Genomic DNA, 22,947 nt, shown 5'->3' on the forward strand with positions numbered 1-22,947 from the left:
AAAGACAAACGGGTCCTAGAGCAAATCAAGCCTAAACTCTCCCAAGAAGCCAAACTGATTAAGCTAAGACTGTTGTACTTTGGACATATCATGACTTACTAGAAAAGACAATAATGCTTAGTAATGTGGAACGAGGTAGGAAAAGAAGAAGGCTACATTACAAATACATAGACTCAGTCAAGGAAGCCACAGCTTTGAGTCAGTAAGACCTTGATAGGGTGACTTGGTGGTCTCTCATTCACGGGCTCGCCATTATTTACAGTTGACTTGATGGCAGCTAATAACAACAGATGCAACCACCATCTGATTATATTGTACTATACAGATCCCAAGGCAACACGTTTTTCTCACAAGTGACTCACAGAGTTCAGGTACACAACATTATCCAAGGGATATGCTATCCGTCGAGTCCCACAATCATGCAATGATGACTCCAAGATAAAATGAGTTTGGTTTGCCTTTGCTCTGCATTTTGGATCCAGCAGGGAGAGTTGTGTGCCAATGTAACCACTAGCCTAGACAGAGAGAGAACATGACACAAAATTATACTGAAGTCAAATCGAAAGAATGGGATGGTAAACAGCAGGGTACTTTAAGCTTTTTTACTTAACATTTTTACTGGATAACTTGTGAACCTCAGTATAAAAAAACTATCACATGATAAATGGATCAATAATGTGCTGCATTGCCCTTATTTGTTACAATTCAGTGGATATTCGTTTTAATTTATTATAATTCTACTGACAGTGTAATTATATTTTAATTTTTGTGCATTTTAATGATGTAGACTTTAATCTGTACCTGGACCTGTTTTATTTTATTTTATTTTATTATTATTTTTTTGTAAGCTGCCTTGAGTTCCAGGGCTGAGAAAATGGCAATATATAAAAATCACCACTGCTGCTGCTAACAGTGCTAACATGAGTAAGGCACGTTAATAATCTTGCCAGGTAACAGACAGGTCAGCAAACAAATGATAAGGATGGAAGAACAATGGACATGCCAGCCCACGGAGCAGGTGAAGAGAAACACCTGCCTCAGGCAGATTATTCTGTATAAGAATAGAGGATAAATGGACAGGTTGTCCCATGAAGCAAGTAAAGTGAAGCGCCTGCCTCATGCAAAATATTTTAGATAAGGAAGAATGATTTTCTGTTAAGAAGATTTTTTTGTTACAGAACTAATGCTCAACAACATATCCACATTGTTAGCTGGTATACCTGTAAGTGGGAAGATGCAATGATTAAAATATCCCCATATGTAAAAACAACTTTCTCAACGTGTACAAACATGTATAACTTTCCACTCCTTCTCCTATTCATTTTCTTGAGTTTACTGTGCATTCCAGTTATTCTACCTTGATTTGTTCTTATGTGAAATGAAGAGATTGCACCAACCTCCAGTGAGTCTTTTGCTACAGCTACTGTCATTGAGGTGTCATCACATTTCACTGAAAGGGCAACATCAACACTACCCTGGACTTCTTCTGGTTCAGTGACTTTGGGGAAAAATTGCTCAAAGCCATGATTGGCCATAACTGAGTCCATCGTCTCAGTTGTCAGCAAGGTGCTATCATGATTGCCACGAAGGAAGTCAAATTCCAAGGATGGCATGGGAGCAGGCAGAGGGTTAACACCACGTAGTAGTTCCTCCAGTTCAGGTGGAAGAAAGTGGTCTTCTTCATCATTCATTTCTTCTAGGGGGAAAAAAGAGAGAGACATTTGTAGACATTAAGCAATTTCCTTCAATATCTTTAAAGTTAGGGTCAAACTAACTGTTATACATTATTATGACCTTATACTTTTATTTCTGAACAACAACAACAAAAGGTCATGGAAGCCTGCTAATGTATGGTCAGGGTGGGTGGGATTTAATTTTCTCCCCCATTTCTGATGTGTTTTCCCACTAAACTGTCTTCAGCTGTTATTTATCTCCAAACATAATTCTCTTTAGCTCTAATAATCTGGGGCACATAGCAGCTGCCAGCAGGTGGATGCTGAAAATTGTATTCCTGGATCCTCTCAGCATTTTTAGCTGAATCCCACTGAACATTTTCAAAACTAATACAGAAAGTAACCATTTCATTGTTACAACAGTCTCCTAGACCAAACATTTCTGCAACAGGAACTTCCACACTGTCTAGTAAGTTCAAGACCCTTGGAAACTGAACCAAGAAGTGTTTGAGAATGTTGTTGCACTTGATGCAACCCAAGCATCTTCCTCACCAGCGTCCTCAAGCCGAAGGTGAAAGCGATTAGCTACAGGTGCTTTTGTATAGGAAGAAACTGGACGGTAGCCATGGTCGTAAGCCCACATAATCAAGCTCTCATGGGAGGAGGGAAGATCTGACAATATAGTTTTAGTCATCACCATAGAGCATTCAGATTCTTTTCCAAAGCCAACACTGTTTGCTGCCTGTGAACAAAAGAGATAGGATGCTTTAGGATTCTGCATATCACTTTTACTAGCTTTATAAAGTGTGTTTTTTTAAAAAAAAAAGTACAAGAACAATACGTGCTAAATTCTATATTATTTTTTCACTGTCTGGTAAAAATTAAAATGGGAGAATAGCATCTCTTTTCTACTACTTTTCCCTTGGTCTAAATCCAACTACTAGACCCAAGTAGAGTGGACACATTGAACCAATGGGTACTTGGTAAGTTATCACCTACATAGGTACCCTTGATTCAAGAGTCTACTCCGGTTTGGTCTAATAATTGCATTTAAGCATTTCTGGTTTTTCAGGCAGATTTATACCATTTTCATGTTATTCTAATACCACTTTCATTTCTGAGACCAATTATGTGTTCAATAGTAACTGCTTCACTTTTGCTAAGCATTCATATTTGTTTCTTGCCCTGATTGTTATTCATGCGGCAAAATCATGCCCACTACAGAAATTTGAAACGTTTACTGTGGCTGATATTTCATCCTGAAGCATTATTTATTTATTTTATAGAGAGAATTTTAATGCTGTCCTTTAACAAGGTACTGTATTATCATTGTAGTTTATGGGGGAAAAGAAGTCTAAAGATTTCTAGGTAAAGTAAGCAAAATCAGAAATGGGGGGGGGGATAATGTCAATAGTCTAGAAAGCATTAATAAACATTTCTTTTAACCTGAAACAATTGGTAAATTTCACAAGCCTTCACCTGTTACCAAATAAATTACAATATAGGCACCAAATGAGCTTCTCTGGGAAAGGCACTGGAGAATTTCTTAGTAACAACTTGCCTCTTCCCATTTGGACAAGGGAACACAGAGAAAGGCTTCTGCAGATGATCTTAGATAGACATATAGGAGAGGAGCTTTGCTATAGTAATATAATCAGGTCCACTGCGTCGCACTAAAATAAAAGAAGTTATCTTTCTTTTTTGCATGTCAACCCAAGGAAGGATTTTTAGATAAGGAACAAAAGCTCCCAGTCATGCAGAAGGATGACCTGGGTTCTTCTCAAATGTTGCAAGGACAAAGGAATTTACAATACTAGGTCAAACTTGGCAAAAATTGTACGGAACCTAACTGAAACTGGTTCCATGTGGCAACTGTCCCACAGCTAGCCATAATTCAAAGTTGTTCAATCAAAGTTGCTGAATGGATTTCTTTTATTCCATGGAACATCTCACCAACTGCCATATGTAGACAGAGAAGGGACTCTCTCCATTCAAAAGGGGGGGGGGTGTTAATCTATATGGAATATCAAGAAAGGCCATGTGGAGTTTCTGTAAAACACAAGTTGTTTCAACCTCAAGTCATCCTCTTCCTGAGATAATAATACTCCTTATAGCATACTTACATTATGCTCATTCCTAAACATGATGTGATTTCTCCCTACTCTCTTTCAAGCTCTTGATATGAAATTTCCCATGGATATTGAAAAGGGCAGAAAAGTTTACTGGACTAAATCATTCATTCCAGATTAGTGAATCAATGATCTGGCAGGCAATGAGAACCTAACTCCTTTACTAACATCCCCCAGAATGGGCATTAAAAAGGGACAGGAGTACAGAACTGGAAATCAATGGAGATTGAAAAATACAAATTTTAAAAAAGAAAGCAGCAGCGTATTTTTTGCTTCTGCATAAAACAGAAACAACAAAAAACATATATCCCCAATCTGCATGTACAATTCTTACCTTTCATCAATGGGTTTCCTAATGATCATATTTGAAAAAACCAACACAGCAGAAAAAATTGGATGAAATGACAACAAATTATTTTAATTTTATTTATTTATTCATTCATTATACTTTGAGATAACCAATTACCAGATTTCTAAGGGAAGTTTATAAAAGCATTAAAAAAACCACGAGATGTAAAACCACAATAACATCTCCCAAGTATAAGCAGCATAAAGTAGAAAATAGCAGCAGGAATAAAAGCACTGCAATACGCCACATAACCATCAGCAAAGGGAGAACAAAAATGACAAAAGTGCAGAAATACACAAAAAATAATTCTTAACCTGGCTGGTCTTCTCATGGCACCAACAAAGTGTATTACAGCCACTACACATGTCTCTCTCAAGAGGGCCAGTCACACACAAGGTGCCACCTCGGAAAAGGTGCTAATTCTCTTGCAAGTACTCAACACAATCCATTTAGTGAAGGACACTCAAAGATCAGCCTCTGACAATTGCTTTCAGGAGGCATCATTGATGCCTTTAGGACAAGTGTAGACAAAGGGAAGACTTCTTGATGTTGATGGCCTGCAACTCTCTGGCCTGCCTAGCTAATGGTTAGGGATCTGGTAACTGGTGCTCCAAGAATATCTGGAATGCTGCCATTTGCCTACCCCATACCATAGTAAGTAAATGGGGAAGGCAAAGGCCCTTTGTGAACTGCAAAGTTCCCATATTGCTGTGAAGAATTGAGATTTATGGTTGCAAAGTCAGGAACTATGCTAAGAAAATGAAATAATTCAAGATCCTTGATTGAAAGGCTCCTTTGGTTCTCCTACTGAACACAAGAAGTACTCTTGCAAGCTCTCTAGCCATCTGAATGGTCTGCTGCAGGTGGCACTAAAGAAGAGATCCATTAACAAAAAAGCCATTGTTAGTCTTCCTAGCAAATCCCGTCTTGGAGCTGAGCTTTGCCTGCCCTTTCTACTTCTGCCCAAAAGATTATCTCCTCCTCTGTGGATTCAAATCTGGATACAATTTCTTACACATGTTTTAAATAAGTGGGCAAGTTCAGGCTGAGATTGCTACAATCGGTAAATTTGCCGGATTTCCTGTTTTCTCTCCCTCCCCCCCCCAACCCCTCTCTCTAGATGTTAGATAAAAAGCCTGAGCAATCATCTTGTCCCTCAACCCCCAGAAAATTGCTGTCATATCTGGAATATGCCCATTTGGAAGGACTGTTTACTTCTCTGTTTTTACATTCCCAGCAAGATCCAAGGGTCCAAATGTGAGCAAATGAAGCCCCTGTTTATATTCTTGCAATATGTCAAACATCATTACATATACTTTAAAAAGTCTCCACTCACTCAGACTAGTCACTGATTTATCAACTGGGTTAGATAAAGTTATTTGCTGGTCAGTAAGCTCTACATATATTTATCTACTGTCAGATGAAGATAGTTAGCTAGGATTTAACCTTTGCTATTTTTTTTAAAAGCCCTTCTTCCTCTTAGTAATTTGAGCAAGATGGTCTTGCTCAGATCCAGAAGGAAGCAACTTCTTGTAGGCCAAACACACTGGAGATTATGTTTTTGGCTGTGGCAGCAGCAGAAATCAGGGGAGTTTAGAGTTGGCCAGGAAGCAGAATTGGCCATGTGTTGTTGACCCCGTTCTACACCTACATACACAGTGAGCTACCTTCCTCCTCTATAAAATGCCTTTAAACATAGTAAGAAAGAAGAAATGCTGTAGGGAGTAGCATCAGCCCCACTGAGCAATGGCATGCTACCAGGCTTCTTTGCAGCTGCCATCCACCTCCTTCCTCTCTCTAGGTGGTCACTGAGGGGCTACTTGAATTGTAAGATCCTGGGTTTCAACCCCAAGGCCCAGCCCTAGTTATACCTTTGGCTAAATCATGGGCTTACCAACCCCTTCCCTTCCCCAAGATGTCATACTACAACATTTCACCAAACTGCTTGCAATACACTGATCTATGAATTTATTTATGTCTGAATCGAGAAGGAGCTTGATGGATGGCTGATCTCTTTGGCCTCTATGACTCTGTTTGCCTGAGGTACAAAGTAGTTTTGCTTTCCAGTTCTTCTAAGAATTTTTTGTTAATTTTTTCCCTCTCTAGTGAGGTGTTAACAAAATGTATCAGAAAAGGACATTTTTATCTAAGTATAAAGAACAATAATCTTAAGGATGAGGAGGATTTATTCTTCACTTAGCAGCACACCACCCACTAACTGAGCAGCTCAATAGCTATGAAGAAACCAATCACTAGAAGTGTTAGCAAAAGGGGAGGAGACGTTCAGACAGGCATTTGTTATCATGTGCTCCTTCATCCACATAAAAGCAGGAGCTGTTAACAGCCCCACGCCTCCTCCAAAACAAGAAGCAGTGCTGCGTCTACTTACGATCGCTTCCAGTTTCCCCTTCACGTCATGTGACTTGATAACCCAATTGACAGACTTTCTGCACTTGAGGATAAGTACAAGATCCCTGACAAGTGTGGTGTCTGGTCGAGATGGTCTAATGTCAATGATGATATCCACCTGGAAAGCACTGAACATAGAAAACAGAGGCAGAGTTGAGTCGGCATGCCAGAATTTTTCAGCTATCAACCTTAGTCCAATCCATCATTTTTCCAGTGTCTGGCCAGCTGATTAAAATGCTGGAGGTTCTCCCAGACAGCACAACATGTGCAAAACAGAGTGTTACGCCACACATGCTAAAACAATTTTGCATAACAATGGAAACAAAATGCTTTTAAAATATGCTGATAATTACTACCCAACAGCTTTCCTTTCTGATTTTAAAAACTATTGGTTGCTCATTCTATCTGTCTTGGTGTTGGTTAAAGAAATCCATTTGGAGCTTGCTGTACCTTTTTATCCATATATGAGCAATCTGTTCCCATTTTTGTACCACAGATTTTAAATGTACATCTATGTACAATTGATTTCATTAATTTGAAACAAGTGTCACTCTATTGTGCCTCATTATTAGAAGCTGGCAAACGCACCATAGCAGCAAAGAAGAAGAAAGGATTACCCGCTGAGCTTTGGAAACTGCATTTGCTGGAATATTTGCACATTAGACTTACTACACATCCGTGGCTTTATTTCAAGTTGCAAATGATATACAGGCATATTAAAGGACTACTGGCAAAGTTTCACTGGCTGTTTTATGTCACTGTGAGATTCCTCACTGTTTAGCTTTTGACCAAGTGCATTTCTCTCCTCTGTTTTTTCCTACTTATTCTTCTCTCTCCCTTCTTAAGATTCCTTTTTTCACCTCCATTGCAAGAAAATGAGTTGGGTTTGCAAGTCTATATTAGCTTACCCAGTTCTTAAGTTTTGGACATAAACTGTGATCAGAGAACCATACTTGTGATGCAATTTGTGCCAACAAAGAAAAGATATGTTTGTCAAATGCATACATTTGGAAAATCTACAGTACATAGGAAAATATAAACACTGGGAGGGGGGAGCACCACTCAAATGCACTTCTAGAAAGAAAGAAAGAAAGAAAGAAAGAAAGGGCACACATTCTAAAAATGTGTTCATTTTGAAAACGTATATGGAAATGTGCAACAAATTGCCCTCACAAGACAGAATTCTTCTTTGTTTAAACCCTTAAAGATGTTGAAGATGGGTTAAGGTATTGAATCCCTTATTTCAAAACAACATAACATAAAAAAAAATCATATTTCTATTTTTAAAAAATCTCAATTCCACTTTTAGTGCATGTTGTTTCCCCCCTCTAATCTTTCTTGAACTTCCCCTTACATATTCACAGATTTTCTAGCATATCCAGCCTCAGGGCACATAAATAATGCCTCGTATAGCATACATTTTACGTTCTTCTCATAAAAAGAGGCTTGCTACATTTAAAGCTGAATCAATGGGTCATAATCAACAGGAGGAAGCTATCCCTGGATTGGACAAATATTACATGATTGGATGTTTTACCTGTATGGGTTCGAGTCCGGAGTGATCAATTCAATTATATGAACTTCTCTATCTTGGCCCAAACTGGAAACAATGCAACCCTCTGCTGCCTTTGGCTGTAGGTATCCGGCAAGGTAGTTCAGAGAAATAAAGTTCTTTTCTATATTGCATGTCGTAGGAAAAAATTGATCTAAAGAGACAGAGGGTAGGTATTTAACATTCACAGCAGTTCTAACAAATCCCTCCAAGATTATCAAATATCAATACATATTGTGGAGGGGAGATGGAGAACATGAAGCTCTCTAGATGTTGTTGGGCCTTAACTTCCACAAATTCTAACCAGCATAACCAGTGAAGGATATGGCAGTAGAACTCCAGCAACATTGGGAGAGCCATATATACCCATATTTGCTATAAAGGTTAAGTGCTCAATCAACTAATCAGGTTATTGCGTAAAAAAAAAATGAGCACAGAATTCTGGGAAGTGATGTCAACAGACAATTATGACTGTAGAAAGTACATTTCCATTTGCAAAAGCCCAGATGTTAATTGATAAGAGAGCACACAAGAGACAAATGTAGACTAAGGAAGCATTGACCCAAATCCTCTTTGATGATGGAGGAACATAAAATTTACTAGCAAACATATGGAGAGATCTGGAAGGTGATGGCTGCCAGCTGTGCAAAGGGAATGGAGGGATTTTTCTGTCCGAAAATCATTTCTAAAATTATGTAAGACTGAGAGGTTTATGCAAGCCTATGTACAGTATGAGATCACTGTAAGTCCTGATCTTCCTTTTTAGTTCATTTTATGGAAACAAGTGTATAATGTCTGCTTGACGCTATGGAGAACTGCTGTTGTATGTCTTCAAGCTGTTTCCGATTTAAGGCCACCCTATCACGGGGTTTCCTGGGGCTGAGTGTATGACTTGCACAAGGTCACCCAGTGGGTTTCCCTGGCTAAATCGGGGAATCAAAACCTGATTTCCAGAGTCACAGTCCAACACTCAAACCATTACATTATGTTGGCTCTCTATGGAGATCTAGTGGAGGCAAAATAAATTTATATTTCATATCTACCTTAAACACATAACCTGGAGGTAATTTAATAAAATAGTTTAAAATAATTTTGTACGTGAAACAAACTTTGTGTATTTTGAACCATCCGAAAGCAAAGGTGTCATTATCTCAGCCACCCATGAAACAAATTTTGGTTTGTGGAGTATTTCACATTTGGGAATTCTAGATAAGAGAGACTCAACCTATACTGTCAGTTTTCTTTTTGATCTCTTTCTAAACTAAATGGTTTCTGAATGCTCAATTTGCCGTCTTCTCTAGAGGATCCTTTTATGTAAACTATGAGAGACTAAATCTATTTATGCTGCCCAATGGAGCACTCCCCAAACATCTGTTAAGGGTCCTGACAGATGGGATCTCAAAGCAGTGGCTATTCTGCCAATTGTGCTCACACAAAGGTTGTCCATGTTGAATTCAGACCAATATACCTAAAGATGCTATACAAAACTGACTCTCAGTGCTAGTAATGCAATATTTTTAAACTGGCAAATGAGTTGCCAACCAATTGTCCAGGAAAACCACCACAGCTTAAAGGAAATCATAATAAAATGTTTCCTTTGCTTTTCCAATGTGTTCCTGGAAACTCTCCCTGTAATCAAAATTACCAACCATAGTTTTCTTTACATTGGCTTGTACAGACCCAAAATAAAGCTGCTTCGAGTCACAGTGGAGGTATGGTGTTTCAATGATCATGCGTCCTAAGATCCAGAAGTCGCACCCGTGGCTTTGGTGCGACTTCTGGACTCTTAGGACGCATAATCATTGAAACACCATACCTCCACTGTGACTCGAAGCAGCTTTATTTTGGCTGTCTGTAACAGGCCATCGTTCATAGAATTTGAGATCAACATTATTGTTTTATTATTTATTTTATTCAAGGATTCTATTCTGTATTTCTCCCACAATGAGATTCAAGGTGGGTGGACCTGAGATTTTTGACACACCTATACGTTTACTTGACTGACAGAGAAGATAAATAGTCAATGCTTTGAATATAAAGGTTATATTTTCAATCCCTGATTATCTCCAAGTAGGGCTGCAGGAGTTGTTAGTGGATTCCATTTGAACACGGAGGTGAACCTGCTCTGAGTTTTAGCAGAATATCACACTAAATCGCTATACCACTATTATTCCACCTTTATTATTATGACTGCTTCCTGTGGAATCCTGGGATTTGCAGTTTAGGGAGAGGCATTTAGAATTCTCAGCCAGATAGCTCTTGGGCCTCACTAAACTAGATTTTCAAGTGTGATAACCTTAAAGAAATGTAATTATTTTAAGGATGGACCAAAAGGGATTTTATTCTTCTGTTTGCAATAATGACTAAGAGGATACAAAAGTTTCTCAGATAGCTGGGTTTTCCAGAAAGCTCCAACCCAGCTTCCAAAGTGTTGTAAGCTTTTCTATAAAAGGGGCAAAGATAGAGCACTTGGTGGGCAGTCAACCTTGTATGGACTTGAATGAAAAAAAATTTCTAAACCTATCTCGGTCTGACTTTAGGCCTGTTTCAAACCAAAATGGCATCAGGCCCATCGCAAAATCGATGTGGCTGTTCATGTATTTGCTTAGTACACCATTATCTGGGATCAGGTGGTAAGGATCTGTATAATGGGCTCAGTTGGCAGTGAGCCTTTAAACATTACATTTATATATCTTAAGGTTTCTTTAAGAAATGAATTGAATTATCCTAGCTATCCTCATCTATCCTTATTTACTGCACTGCACTTTTCATATAATAGCATGTTATGAATGGTAACGGGCAAGATCAGGATATGTAGACACCTTGAGCAACAACTGCCAACAAAAGCACTGACATTGTATATTACCACTACCAGATAATGCTAACCTTTATGCATGTTGCTCATTTGACTGCCTGCTATGAAGAAGTATACCCTGGACCCTACTATATTCTTTGGGCAGTACCTCTGTCTTAAAAATGGGGAAGTGAGTTTGTTCCTTTCAAAATAAATTAGGTGTTTTCATCAGATTCTTGGCCAACATGACCCAAAGTTGGAGTAAGTTTCAGTGCTTCTGGCTTAACAATACCAGCACACTTTTTATGAATACATCAGAACCATTAATCATGTATCATATTTCTTCAATAAATTATTATTGCCAGGGGTTATATCTCAGTAGTAAGATTTCTACCCAGCTGGAAATCTTTTTTAGAAGAATTTAATGCACGAATAGTGGCAAACCAAAGAGATTACTGTTCAGGAGCTAACACACACTGGAAGGAGAGAGTGTTCCTGTACTGAATCTGGATATTAACTTAATTGTGGAGGATTTTGAACTATTATTACCTCATTAGTGCCTTATGAATTCCTTCTTTTCTATAGGGATGTATGAAGATAGACTGGCAAGAAAAAATTTTTTCAGAGCCAATGTACAAGTTGAAAAATCAATGAAACAACCAGCAGACATAATAGGACAAATACAATGCATGCAATAAGGCAACAGGTAGCTGTAATGTGGTGGATTCCATTATGGACAATTTGAAATATCATTATGGGATCTCTCTAGAAGAACAAGCACATACCAATTTAAAATATACATCTCATTCCAAATACAATTAGCTTGAACTATTCAAAGCAATATCTTTATTTTAGAAGTAGGGCCATCTCACTGACTACAAACCGAAGATTCAATAGAAGCTAGTATCCTTCTCAAAATACAGAGAATGAGTCTGTAACCACTAGGATGCAAAAGATGATTATATGAACAGATGAACCACTGTCTTAAATATGGGGAATGTCTATCTCAATTTCAGGATGTACCAGTCTCTTTCTACCACTGTTTCTTCATTGCTACAGCAGAAAATTATCATAGCCTCCAGAACAGATCTGGATTAAAACTCCCATGATCCCTCAGCAGCATGGCCCATGGCTCTGCTTCTAGAAGGGTATTTGTGAGAACAAAAAGTCATAAAGTAATGCTGCAATCCTCTATGCTTTGCAGAGAGTACATACCCCTGAACTCAATGGGATTCAGTTTCTGAACCAATATACTTAGGATTACACCATGAAGTATGTGAATAATATTCTGTAAGTGATAAAGAATAGGAACTGAGCCAACACCCTTGGCAATCCTTGGCAACTAAAAGAGCATTGCTTCAATAAACCATAATACAGTATTTTGAAGTAATGCCAGTATATTAAATATGCAACCACATGTGGTAAATAAATACATCAATGAATAAACAAACCCAGACTGCAAAACTCTCAAATCCAATCACAACAATTTTCTGATAACCAACTTGTTGCTGTACTTGAAAAAGCAAGCAAATGGAGGACCAAACCCCAACCAATCTTTTAGAGTGGCTTTATGGTAAAGACTTTTGCTAAAGCAATTGTTCTCTTGACATGGTCATTCCTCATGTCTGAGTTCTTGCTCAGAGCCCCTATGTGTCACACGAAAACCCCTGAGGATAATGGGGAGCCACAGATATTAGTCTTCTTAAATATATTGTACTCCAAATCTTGCCATGACAAGCATGCAAAGGACCCAGTGTTTAAGGTGGTGTCCCTAGCCAGTGCTGATGGGAAAATCTCAGTATGAGGCTTTTGACAAATAAACATTAATAATGTCCATTTTGTATGCATCGACTTACTAATCTTACCTTCACCCACTTTGATGTAAACATTTCTGGATATTTTGAGTTCAGTGAAAGATGTTACTGCGCCATATTCCTTTTGGGCCCATTGTAGCAGGTGCTTATTTCCTTGAGGGAGTGGCTTCTCCTCTATTTTTGCTGACAAGGAGAAGTTTTCTTTCTCAAACAGCACTATGGAACTTGCTGAAACCTGAGGAGAATGGAAACATCCTTTTTAATGTGACACTGACCCAATATGGGCTAGCCATTCCTTCAAAGAGATGTTTAAACCCACCACACCAAAACAAGTCAATTGCAGTGGTTCTTGCCATAACACTGTACAGAATGCAACTCTGTAAAGAGAGAATATAGGTTGAATCCTCTTTGATTAGCTGACAGCGATGAACAACAAAATGTTTTGTAGGGAGGAAGAAGAAAATATTGGGGAGGGGGGACATTTCAATTGTTAGGGGTTTTTTTTGCCCCCAAAGTAATAATGGGTGTCTAGGGGCTTTAAAATATGCGTCCTGAAATGTTAAACTGCAGAAATAATCCAGTTTGACACCACTTTAACTGCCATGGCTCAATGCCATGAAATTCTGAGAACTGTAGTTTCGTGAGCCATTTAGCCTTCTCTGTCAGAAAGCTCTGGTGCCCCAACAAACTACAAAACCCATGATTCCATAGCATTGAACCATTAAAATGGTGTCAAACTGGATTATTTCTGCAGTGTGGATGGCCTCTAACAAACCTTTCACCTTGGCATGCATGAAAGTCTAGAAATTTCAGCCAAAAACCCTGAGTCGACTTATCCATGGGTCAATGTAAGTACTATACTGTGGTGGGTTACAGACCGCCATAAGGGACGTCCTTAGGACGTCCCATTTTGAAAAAAGGGCGTCTCTTCCAGACGCCCCTAACCCTATCACGGACAGAGTCCATAACAAATGGCGGCGGCCGTTCCACACGGCCGCAGCCATATTGATGTAGCGGATGCTGTGCATCCGCACGTTGCGCCCCAGAAGTGACACCGCGAGTGCGCGACTAGCGCCTTGCGGCATCTTTTCCGGAAATCACGCTCCTTCCTTTGCAGCGTCAGGGAGTCACGCAGTTTGGCCGTTGCGGCTCCCGGACGCTGCAAGCGGCGGCCTGTAACCTGCCTTTAATTCTTATATAAAGAAGGAACCATCCCCTGGTAAAAAGCAAGAGTGTAATCTATATTGGAAGCACTGACACCCCCCTCTATTCTCTCACCATCCAGTCTTTAGGGGAGCACAAACAGTTATGCCTGCTGAAATTTTGTAAGTTCTTTGGCATGGTTTTCTTTTGCTTCATCCTTTAGTTCCGTTGTTACATGCCCTTAGGTTTTACTCCAGACTTATCCACAGGTCATATCAAAATCAATAATTTTGGCACCCAAACCTGCCCTTGAGTTATACATGAAGTCAACTTATAATTGAGTATATACGGTAGATAAATGTTGATGGAGGTCCAAAACACACTGCAGTTTGACCACTTTAACTGCCCTGGGTCAATGCTGGGGAATCCTGGGAACTGTGGTTTTGGGGGTCATTTAGCCTTCTCTGTAAGGGAGCTCTGGTGCCACAGTAAACTACAACTTTCAGGATCCAGCCTAGCACTGAGCCAGGGCAGTTAAAGCGGTCTCAAACTTGATTATTATTGCAGTGTGTTTTGGACCTTACTTCCTATTAATGCAATTAATTCAACATATTTATTCCAGCTGAGACTAGCAATTTCAGTTAGACCTAAGTTTACACAGGACTTCCATTCTCCTCTACAAAAGGACTCAGAGCATGGGAATTTTGTACTGCATTTTCTATTGCAGAACTTTCCCATCCCTGTAGAATCCAATCAGATGTTTCTTTGCCTACATTCCACCAGTGATTATTTTGATATACACATATATCACATTATCACCTGTAGTCCTTGGAATATTTCATTTTACTATCTGATTATCACTTGCAATTTAAAGTACAAAAGTTTTTAAAGCAACTGAATCAACTGTAGTGAAACATCACCACCATGGTTTCATTAGAGCATCTGAAAGAAAGAAACATATATAGGCATATAAAGTTTCCCAAGCTTGGAAGAGTTTATACTCTGTGTGGATTACAACACAATTCCTCAGCCAAGATGGGGAATTCTGGTAGACAACAGTTTGGGGGGGGGGGGGGAGAGGGGGCAACCTCTCCAAGCTCTGGAAGCACTTCATACTGAATTAAAGCATCAATCACTCCACTTCCCAGGCCAATATTGTCTCCATAAAACTCTTCCTGAGAGGGTTAACACCAAGCATTTTTAATTGCACTGAAAATACACATGGAACTGTCTTGAGTTACCTATGCTCTGATGTCAAATTCTGCTAAGTGCCAGCAGTACAAATCCAAGCAACCTTATTGAAGCTATACAACTCCTCTGACACAAACAGAGCTTCTCTAGTCTAAGAGGTAGAATATCTAATAACTTCTATCAATATCAGGGAGATACAAATATCTATTGATCATATATATAGTATATTCAAGGACAAGTCTGTAGTCGTGTCTGCTACAGCGTAAGCTACTCACTATTAAGTATAATCTATGAAGAGACACTGGCAGTACAAACTAGCACTTTAAAACTGCCAAACATAGGCCTGTTACAGATAGGCCAAAATAAAGCTGCTTCGAGTCACTTTGGAGGTATGATATTTCAATGATGCATGCGTCCTAAGAGTCCAAAAGCCGCACAAAAGCCATGCTCCAGTCCTAAGGACTGGAGTGCAGCTTTGCTGTGGCTTTTGGACTCTTAGGACGCATGCATCATTGAAATATACTATACAGTGGTACCCCGGGATACGAATGCGCCGCCTTACGAAATTTCCGGGTTACGAAAAAAATCAATTGAAAAAAACTGTTCCGGGTTACGAAGGTTATTTCGGGTTACGAAAGAAATTTTGGTGCTTTTCGGCGCTTTTTCGCACCAAATCGCGGCTTTTCCCCATTAGCGCCTATGGGTTTTCGGCTTGCGAAAGCCTTTCGGGTTACGAAAGCGGCGGCGGAACGAATTAAATTCGTAACCCGGGGTACCCCTGTACCTCCAAAGTGACTCGAAGCAGCTTTATTTTGGCCTGTCTGTAACAGGCCATAATATCAGATCAAATCAGAGTAAGGAATGGCTTTGATGGCAGGGATGCATCTTAGAGTAATGGCCCTTGTGGCACATGCACATTCCTGGCAACACAGATGATATGACCAGGGCCTCACAGCATTATATCTATCATGCCACCTCCTTCACACCTCTGTCAACTGGTGTCACTGAGGCACGGTCTCTTGCAACTCTATGATTCTATGAAACCTTCCACAGAATTAATTTGCAGGCATCTGTGGACGGAACACACAGTTTGGTCAATATAGGAGAAAAAGTTCACAAAGTACTGGAAAGCAGTGGGTTTTGAAACAGCCTCCTCACACTTAACAGCCATCATACGGACCAGAGATTTAGGAAGGTCCTTTGTTCTTAGTTATTTGAGTTCTATGTGCACTACACTAATAGTCCTGAGCTTCAAAGGAGTTCATGCACAGGCACTTATCTGTATTAAAGACTATACTGGGAGCCCACTTCCTGTGTTTCTCAGCATTGCATGTGCTATTCAATCAAGCTCTGCTCTCTCTCAGAGGAGGAAGAAAATATAGGAAAATAGATAAGTTGTCTTTCATGTTGTCAAATCTCACAGTGTGAAGGATTCTATCACAGGAAACTTATTCCAGTGGGAAAGGAGGGAAGGTTCTGTTGGAGCAGAAGCTCAGAAGTGACAAGGGCAGACTGAGCAATGTGCTTATTTTCACACAGCACATTTGCTAAAACACTGTGACCAAGGACTTGCTACGGTAGTTTTTGCCGAGTATCTCCCAGACAACTGAGTCAACAGTGCATTGCTCCAAACAACAGCATATTGCAAATGGATTTGAAAACACTTGGCTGACTTCTGGGAGAACACAGATGTAGTCTTGAACAATAGTCACATTTCAGCAAAGTATTGTTTACACGAAACTGCAGTATACTTAACCTTTCTTTTTTTTTAAAAAAAAAAATATCAGATAGTGTTGTAGTAAACAGATATCTGTTGCATTCCCACACATTACAAATCAAAATGAACAATTATTTGAATAATAATTCTTCACATATGCTATTCAGGAACATGTATTTCATTCTGTCGTTCTGTCTGGCTTCAAAAACACCAGAATAGGCACCTTGTAGTTCTCTAGATGTTGTGGGGCCTGGGGAGAGAGGGGGGTTTGGAGCCCCCAACACTACACAAAGGGGCTCAATCCCTACTAAAATGATCTGGCAAAAGTGGACCACCATGGCACCAGTTGAGCCTATTTGGGAATCATCAGTATACCTAATGGTCAAGTACTAAGAAATATTAAAACAGCTCTCTCAAGAATAATCAAGTCTCTCTGCAATCTGTCCTAGGATCTTATCACACTAGGGAAATCCCAAAGAGAAACGGGATTTAAACGAGATTTCAATTAGAAAAACCCGCAAATGCGAGAAGTTTATCACACAATGTCACTGTTAACGTGAAATAACGCGAAGTTAAACCAAAGGTAAAACGGAGAAAAATAGCAGCTTTTTACTTTTGGAACTTCCCGAAAGTAAAAAGCTGCTTTTTTCCTCCATTTTACCTTTGCTTTAACTTCACATTATTTTACTTTGGCAGTCATAGAATCATAGAATCGTAGAGTTGGAAGAGACCACAAGAGCCATCCAGTCCAACCCCCTGCCATGCAGGAAATCCAAATCAAAGCATCCTCGACAGATGGCCATCCAGCCTCTGTTTAAACACCTCCAAGGAAGGAGACTCCACTACACTCCAAGGGAGTGTGTTCCACTATCGAACAGCCCTTACTGTCAGGAGGTTCCTCCTAATATCGAGGTGGGATCTCTTTTCCTGCAGCTTGGATCACATTTCGTGTGATAAACTTCTCGCGTTTGTGGGTTTTTTAAAAATTTAAATCTCGTTTAAATCCCATTTCTCTTCAGGATTTCACTAGTGTGATAAGGTCCCTTGCCACAATTACTTGAGAGTTAAGATCCACAAAACACACGGAGAGGGCTTCTACATATACAGTATATCATAGTTGTAATAGTCTTCATATTTAAGGTTGTGTCAATGATAATTTTTCCTGCAGGTTGCTGCAAGTAGGCAAATAAAATAACAACCTACCTGCCAAAGTTGAGCTGTGCTACCTTAACAAGTTTCAAGCAATCACTGTTAGCCCTAACTAGGTAATCTAATATGGAGGATCTATGGCAGACTTGCACAACTTGGCAGTAGGAAGGGGTCAAAATTAAAATAGGCTGAGCTTCTTTGGGCCGCAGATACGTTTTAATTAAATATTAATTAATTAATAATTAATAATTATTAATATTAATTCCATCCTCCTTCTCTGCCCTCTCCTCTCATCAGGAGAAAGCTGAGCGGAGGAGGAGTCTTGTCCATTCTTCTCCTCTTCCATCTGGACTTCTCTATGGGAGAAAGCCAAGCAACAGAGGAGCCATGTGGGGCGAGTGTTTGCCCCTCTTCCTCCTCTACTGCCCTCAGAGGAAAGTCAGGCAGAGGAGGAACCTTGAGGGATGAGCATTTGGCTATCCTATTCCTCCTCTATCTGAACTTCTCCTTAAATGAAAGCTGAGCAGCAGAAGAGCTTTGTTGGATGAACGTTCACCCTTTTTCCTTCTCCTCCACATGGCCTTCTCCTCCAGAGAAGGCTGAGCAGCAGAGGAGTCTTGAAGTTGCTCTACATCTTCATGAGCTGTCCAAAATCCTATGGCTAGACGCATGCAGTCCCCGGGCCATATGTTGTGTAGGCCTGATCTATGGGAATGGGAACCCAACAACAGCCCCCAAACATCTGGCAGTTAACAGGTTCCTCATCTCTGTTGTAACAAGTACTTTATTACTCTGTATGTGTGTGTGTGTGTGCGCACGCGCGTCTTCATGTAGCCTGTCAACTTATGGAGATGCCATGAATTTCATAGGGTTTTCTTAGGCAAGGAATACTGAGAGCTGTTTTTGACAGTTTGTTGCTGGTGCTTGTGTTAACTGCCCTTGTGTCGACCCCAACTCACAGCGGCCCTATGCAAGAGACACCTCCAAGGCCCCCTCTGCTCTGCTTAGGTCTTGTAGATTCAGGCCTGACCTCCCTAACTGAGTTTAGCCATCTGGCATGAGGTCTTACTCTCTACTGTTTTCTACCTTTCCTAGCATTATTGTCTTTTCCAATGATTCATGCCTTCCCATGGTGTGGCCAAATTATAACAACCTCAGCTTGATCATCTTGGCTTCCAGGGAGATTTAAGGCTTAATCTGTTCAAGGATCCATTTGTTTATCTTTTTGGCCAACCATGGTATCCTCAGCACTCTTCTCCAGCACCACATTTTAAATGAACTTATTTTCTTATCTGCTTTCTTCAGTGTCCAGCTCCTTTGACTGTACCTTCCTCTGAAATATCGCCTGCAGCACATGATATTCATGTCTTAGCATCCAAGATCCAATAGGATCTGGTTCCTGTAAGAAATTAGTAATTCCTGTTCCAACTATTTATAACTGTGAGGAGTATGATTTTTAATCAACATTTATGCATCTATTTCTGTCTAAACTGTCCAGATTTTGAATTATTTAGAATCCTGTGGGCATTTCTTTGAACTATTGTTCCTGCACAGAATGTCCTAATATGACCAGTTTTACTCACAGCCTGAGCCAATGAGTGTGTGTGTGTGTGTATGGGGGAGGAAGAGAGAGAGAGAGAGAGAGAGAGAGAGAGAGAGAGAGAGAGAGAGAGAGAGAGAGCGCAGAGCAGCACTCTTATTTTAGGGAGGCTCCACTGGAGTGACATGTACCAGATTTTAGGCTGAATCCATCCTTAGTCCTAAATTAATTGTCTCTAAGAAGACCCATTCATTTTAATCAGTTTACATAGGACTACAATTGGATTTAGCTCCTTGGCACGTGAAGAGATATCCCCTGGACAAAAAGTTCATTTCATCCAGACAAGTCACAAAAAGCAACATAAGAATCCATCCCCGTTGTGCCAGAATAATTCAGAAAGTTTAGACTAACATCTGCTTCAACTCTCGATGATCCCTTTTATTTGTTGCTGGCCACATAACCATCATAAAATATTTCTATTTCAAAAAAAGGACATTCTATTCAGTGTAACGCTTCATACATCATTTTAACTAGAGATGCTACAAATGTATACCCTGTCTTCTGTTAAAAAAAAAGACTCCAAATGTCATTGTTTTACACCTTATTAAATCTTCTTCTGGCAATTTATCATCTGGTAGTCTCAACACATCTGCCTTAACCCCAGCAAATAAGTAGTGTGAATGAGACTGAGTCACCTCTGGAACTGAAGCCATGATCAAAGTAAAAAAAAAATTGGTACTACAACTTCCTGGAGTCCCAGCCACCACTGATGAACTACTCTTCTTTTTTGTTGTAGTGTAAGAACCTGTCCCTATTCTTTCCATGTTATTCCTACCTCTGGTACCAGCTTTTCTGTTAAGAAAGTAATGCCCAGGGACATATATACTTCCTCACCCGAGAGATACCTGTACAATGAAGGGTTCAACCCTCTAACTCTTCTTGGGGACCTCATTCCTTTGCCAATCTCTGATCTACAAAAAGCAAGCTGGTACTGTGTAGTCTGTGTGGAAACCTTCACACTCAAAATAAACATTTGCTGCATTGCATTAGATCTGGTGTGTGAGGGTGTTTTGAATTCTCCTGAGAAGTATAATTGTCACCACTGTAAAACTGAGTAAAAAATTATTTCCCAGAATGAAGAGGCTTTAATAGTTATTGTGCCAAGAAAAATCTGCCATCCATGCCTCTGGGATGTGAGGATGCAGTGCAGTATTAGCTATAATTGGAAGGCACCTTTGTAAATAATAATGGAGGTGACAATGGGGATGACCTGAGGTGCCCCTCACCATCAGCAATCCTGGCATGCTATCTTAAGGACCTGCCTTGCTCATTTAAAGCCAGGACTGGCATCAGGATTTTCTTGGCTTTCAAACTGAAAACACAGCCACCAAACATTGGTGTCCATGTGCTTCTCCGATTTCACCTCCAAGATTTAAAGGGCCAAAATACCTTTAAAAAAATAAAGAACTGAAGGGGCAGCGAGAAAGCCAAGGCATGGAGAGCCGACAACTGCACTGCTTGCTTCAGTTTCCAATTGCAGAATACAAATGAATTAATGCCGGCAACTTAGGTAACCTCTTTTTGGGGGGGAGGGAAAACCAACCCCTCCCCCTCTGTAATTTTGTACCCTGTAGTCATGCGGAGGAAGCAAGAGAAAGGGAGGGCTCTGTAGTGCCTGCCAGGTCTCAAAGTTTTACTATGAGGGCTTAAGGCTACATTAAATGAGCCAAGCATGTTATTTTCCTTGGAATACATTCAAGAAACTCTTCCAAGGAGGGAAAGAAAAGGCAGCCGTCACGTTGTTGCAGCACTTTTCATCAAACATTAACTGCTTCCTCTATAGAACTGATCTATTCAAGGAGAGCGAAGCTCTGCTGCAATGATCCAGGATGGGAAGGTACCTGTCAATTGAGAAGGCAGTGTTCCAAGGTCAACAACTAGACTTGCCTGAAATAACAGAAATGTACATAGGGATTGGCTAAGACTCTCTGTGCATCTTTTAACAGGGCCAAGGAGGAGGAAAGAGTGAATGGACTAGCAGAAGGTGACATACCTTCCAACATTTCACAGGTAAAAACTGGGACACATGTGGCCAAATAACGTCAGACTGTGGTCAAGATAGCAGTTTTCTTAGTCTACTGGGATGGGCAAAATGGTAGTTTGCTTTTGCTTAAGCCTCCTGGGAAAGGAAAGTTGGCAATTTGTTTTTGCCTACTGCAAAAGGCAAGACTCTGCCCACTTCTCTCCTCTGCCCCATCAATTAAATTGAGTGCAAGCTATTTTTTACATTTTTAATTTAGTTTGCAGCAATTAAAGTAAGAGATCAAAGGGGAAAGTGGGAGGAAGAGAGTGAAAGCATCTGAGAACAGATGCAACAGAGACAACAGAGGATTAATGGGGACTGTCCCTGCCATACAAGGACAGTTGGAGGTTATGGGATGATGGTAAGTGGGCAACATCACATTACTTCAGTGGGGTATTTCTGATACCTGTTTCAAACATGCAAACTAGCCAGGAAGGTATGTTGGGATTATTACCCCTAATTCAGCTTTAGGTTTTTACTTCAGGGAGTGCTGTTTAAGATGTTTGTATTGAGATAAGTTGGATGGTTTAATAAGGAAGGGGCAATTCTTGATCTGCAGCAACAGAGGGGAAAAACAATGGATGTGGAGGAAGCAAACAACCTACAATATGTAAGAACATATGGCAAGCAGCCACTGGAATGTTTGATTTAGATACCACTTTCCCCACTTATTCCCAAAAGATTGGTTCTTTTACATGGGAAACTTAGGCCCGGTACAGACGGGCACGTTGCGGTGATATTAGGGCTCGACAGGGCTGGGCGTCCAAACACGCCCACCCCTAGTGATGTCACAGGTGTGTGTGCTCATCCACACAGATGCCACAGCTGCACAGCTGTGGCATTGCATACAGGCACCTGTTAGCAAAAAAGAGCCACCTAGAGCAGCTCCTTTTTGAGTGCACATCTGTGCCGCCACATGTGGATGCTTCTGCACAGCTGTGCAGCTAAGAGGGGCAGCATTTCACTGCCCATGTGTACCGAGCCTATATTGTAACATTAGAGTAGATTGGCATTCTCCAAGCTTGTACCTTTCAGATGTTCTGCACTACAACTGTTGTCAGTCACCACCAAGAGGGCCTATCATTGGGTCAGTGGGAGTTGTAATCCAAAACCATTTGAAGGACACAACTTTGGGAAAGGCTAGATTAGAGGAAATCTTCATTCATCCAGACTCTTAATTAATTTAAAGTTGTTTCACCCTCAGGCTTAATAGATGCTGCATATGTACAAGTAAGATATTGATGAAAGAAACTATGAAATCACAATCATTGGACAAATGGACTATGCTGCCCAGTGAGAACACTGAGTTCTTTAGTTCAACAAGGTGCAGAGGAATCTCAAATTCCACAAAATGTGTGTATTTTTTTTTTTTTGCATGACAGCTATTTGTCCAGCTGACAATTG

General features: G+C 40.2%; 1 protein-coding gene and 1 long non-coding RNA gene across 4 annotated transcripts in view; one reads left to right on the top strand and one right to left on the bottom strand.

The window, feature by feature from the left end:
• The window catches only part of TGFBR3 (transforming growth factor beta receptor 3), a 172,230-nt gene that overhangs the window by 34,772 nt on the left and 114,511 nt on the right, over positions 1 to 22,947 (bottom strand). For 2 of the 3 annotated variants that reach the window (XM_042463505.1, XM_042463507.1), the window contains exons 5-10: positions 12,772 to 12,955; positions 8,098 to 8,266; positions 6,541 to 6,688; positions 2,226 to 2,415; positions 1,398 to 1,696; positions 363 to 515 (exon numbers count right to left, since the gene is read on the bottom strand). In XM_042463505.1, coding sequence (XP_042319439.1) covers positions 363 to 515; positions 1,398 to 1,696; positions 2,226 to 2,415; positions 6,541 to 6,688; positions 8,098 to 8,266; positions 12,772 to 12,955 — 1,143 coding nt within the window. The remainder of the gene's footprint in view (positions 1 to 362; positions 516 to 1,397; positions 1,697 to 2,225; positions 2,416 to 6,540; positions 6,689 to 8,097; positions 8,267 to 12,771; positions 12,956 to 22,947) is intronic. The other variant, XM_042463506.1, reaches the window with a different exon arrangement.
• Positions 21,058 to 22,890, top strand: LOC121928592. Its single transcript, XR_006103527.1, has 3 exons — positions 21,058 to 21,357; positions 21,467 to 21,530; positions 22,748 to 22,890. It is a non-coding gene; the product is annotated as an uncharacterized LOC121928592 (long non-coding RNA).

Source organism: Sceloporus undulatus, chromosome 4 (assembly GCF_019175285.1).
Source record: "Sceloporus undulatus isolate JIND9_A2432 ecotype Alabama chromosome 4, SceUnd_v1.1, whole genome shotgun sequence".
Classification (NCBI taxonomy): Eukaryota; Metazoa; Chordata; class Lepidosauria; order Squamata; family Phrynosomatidae; genus Sceloporus; species Sceloporus undulatus.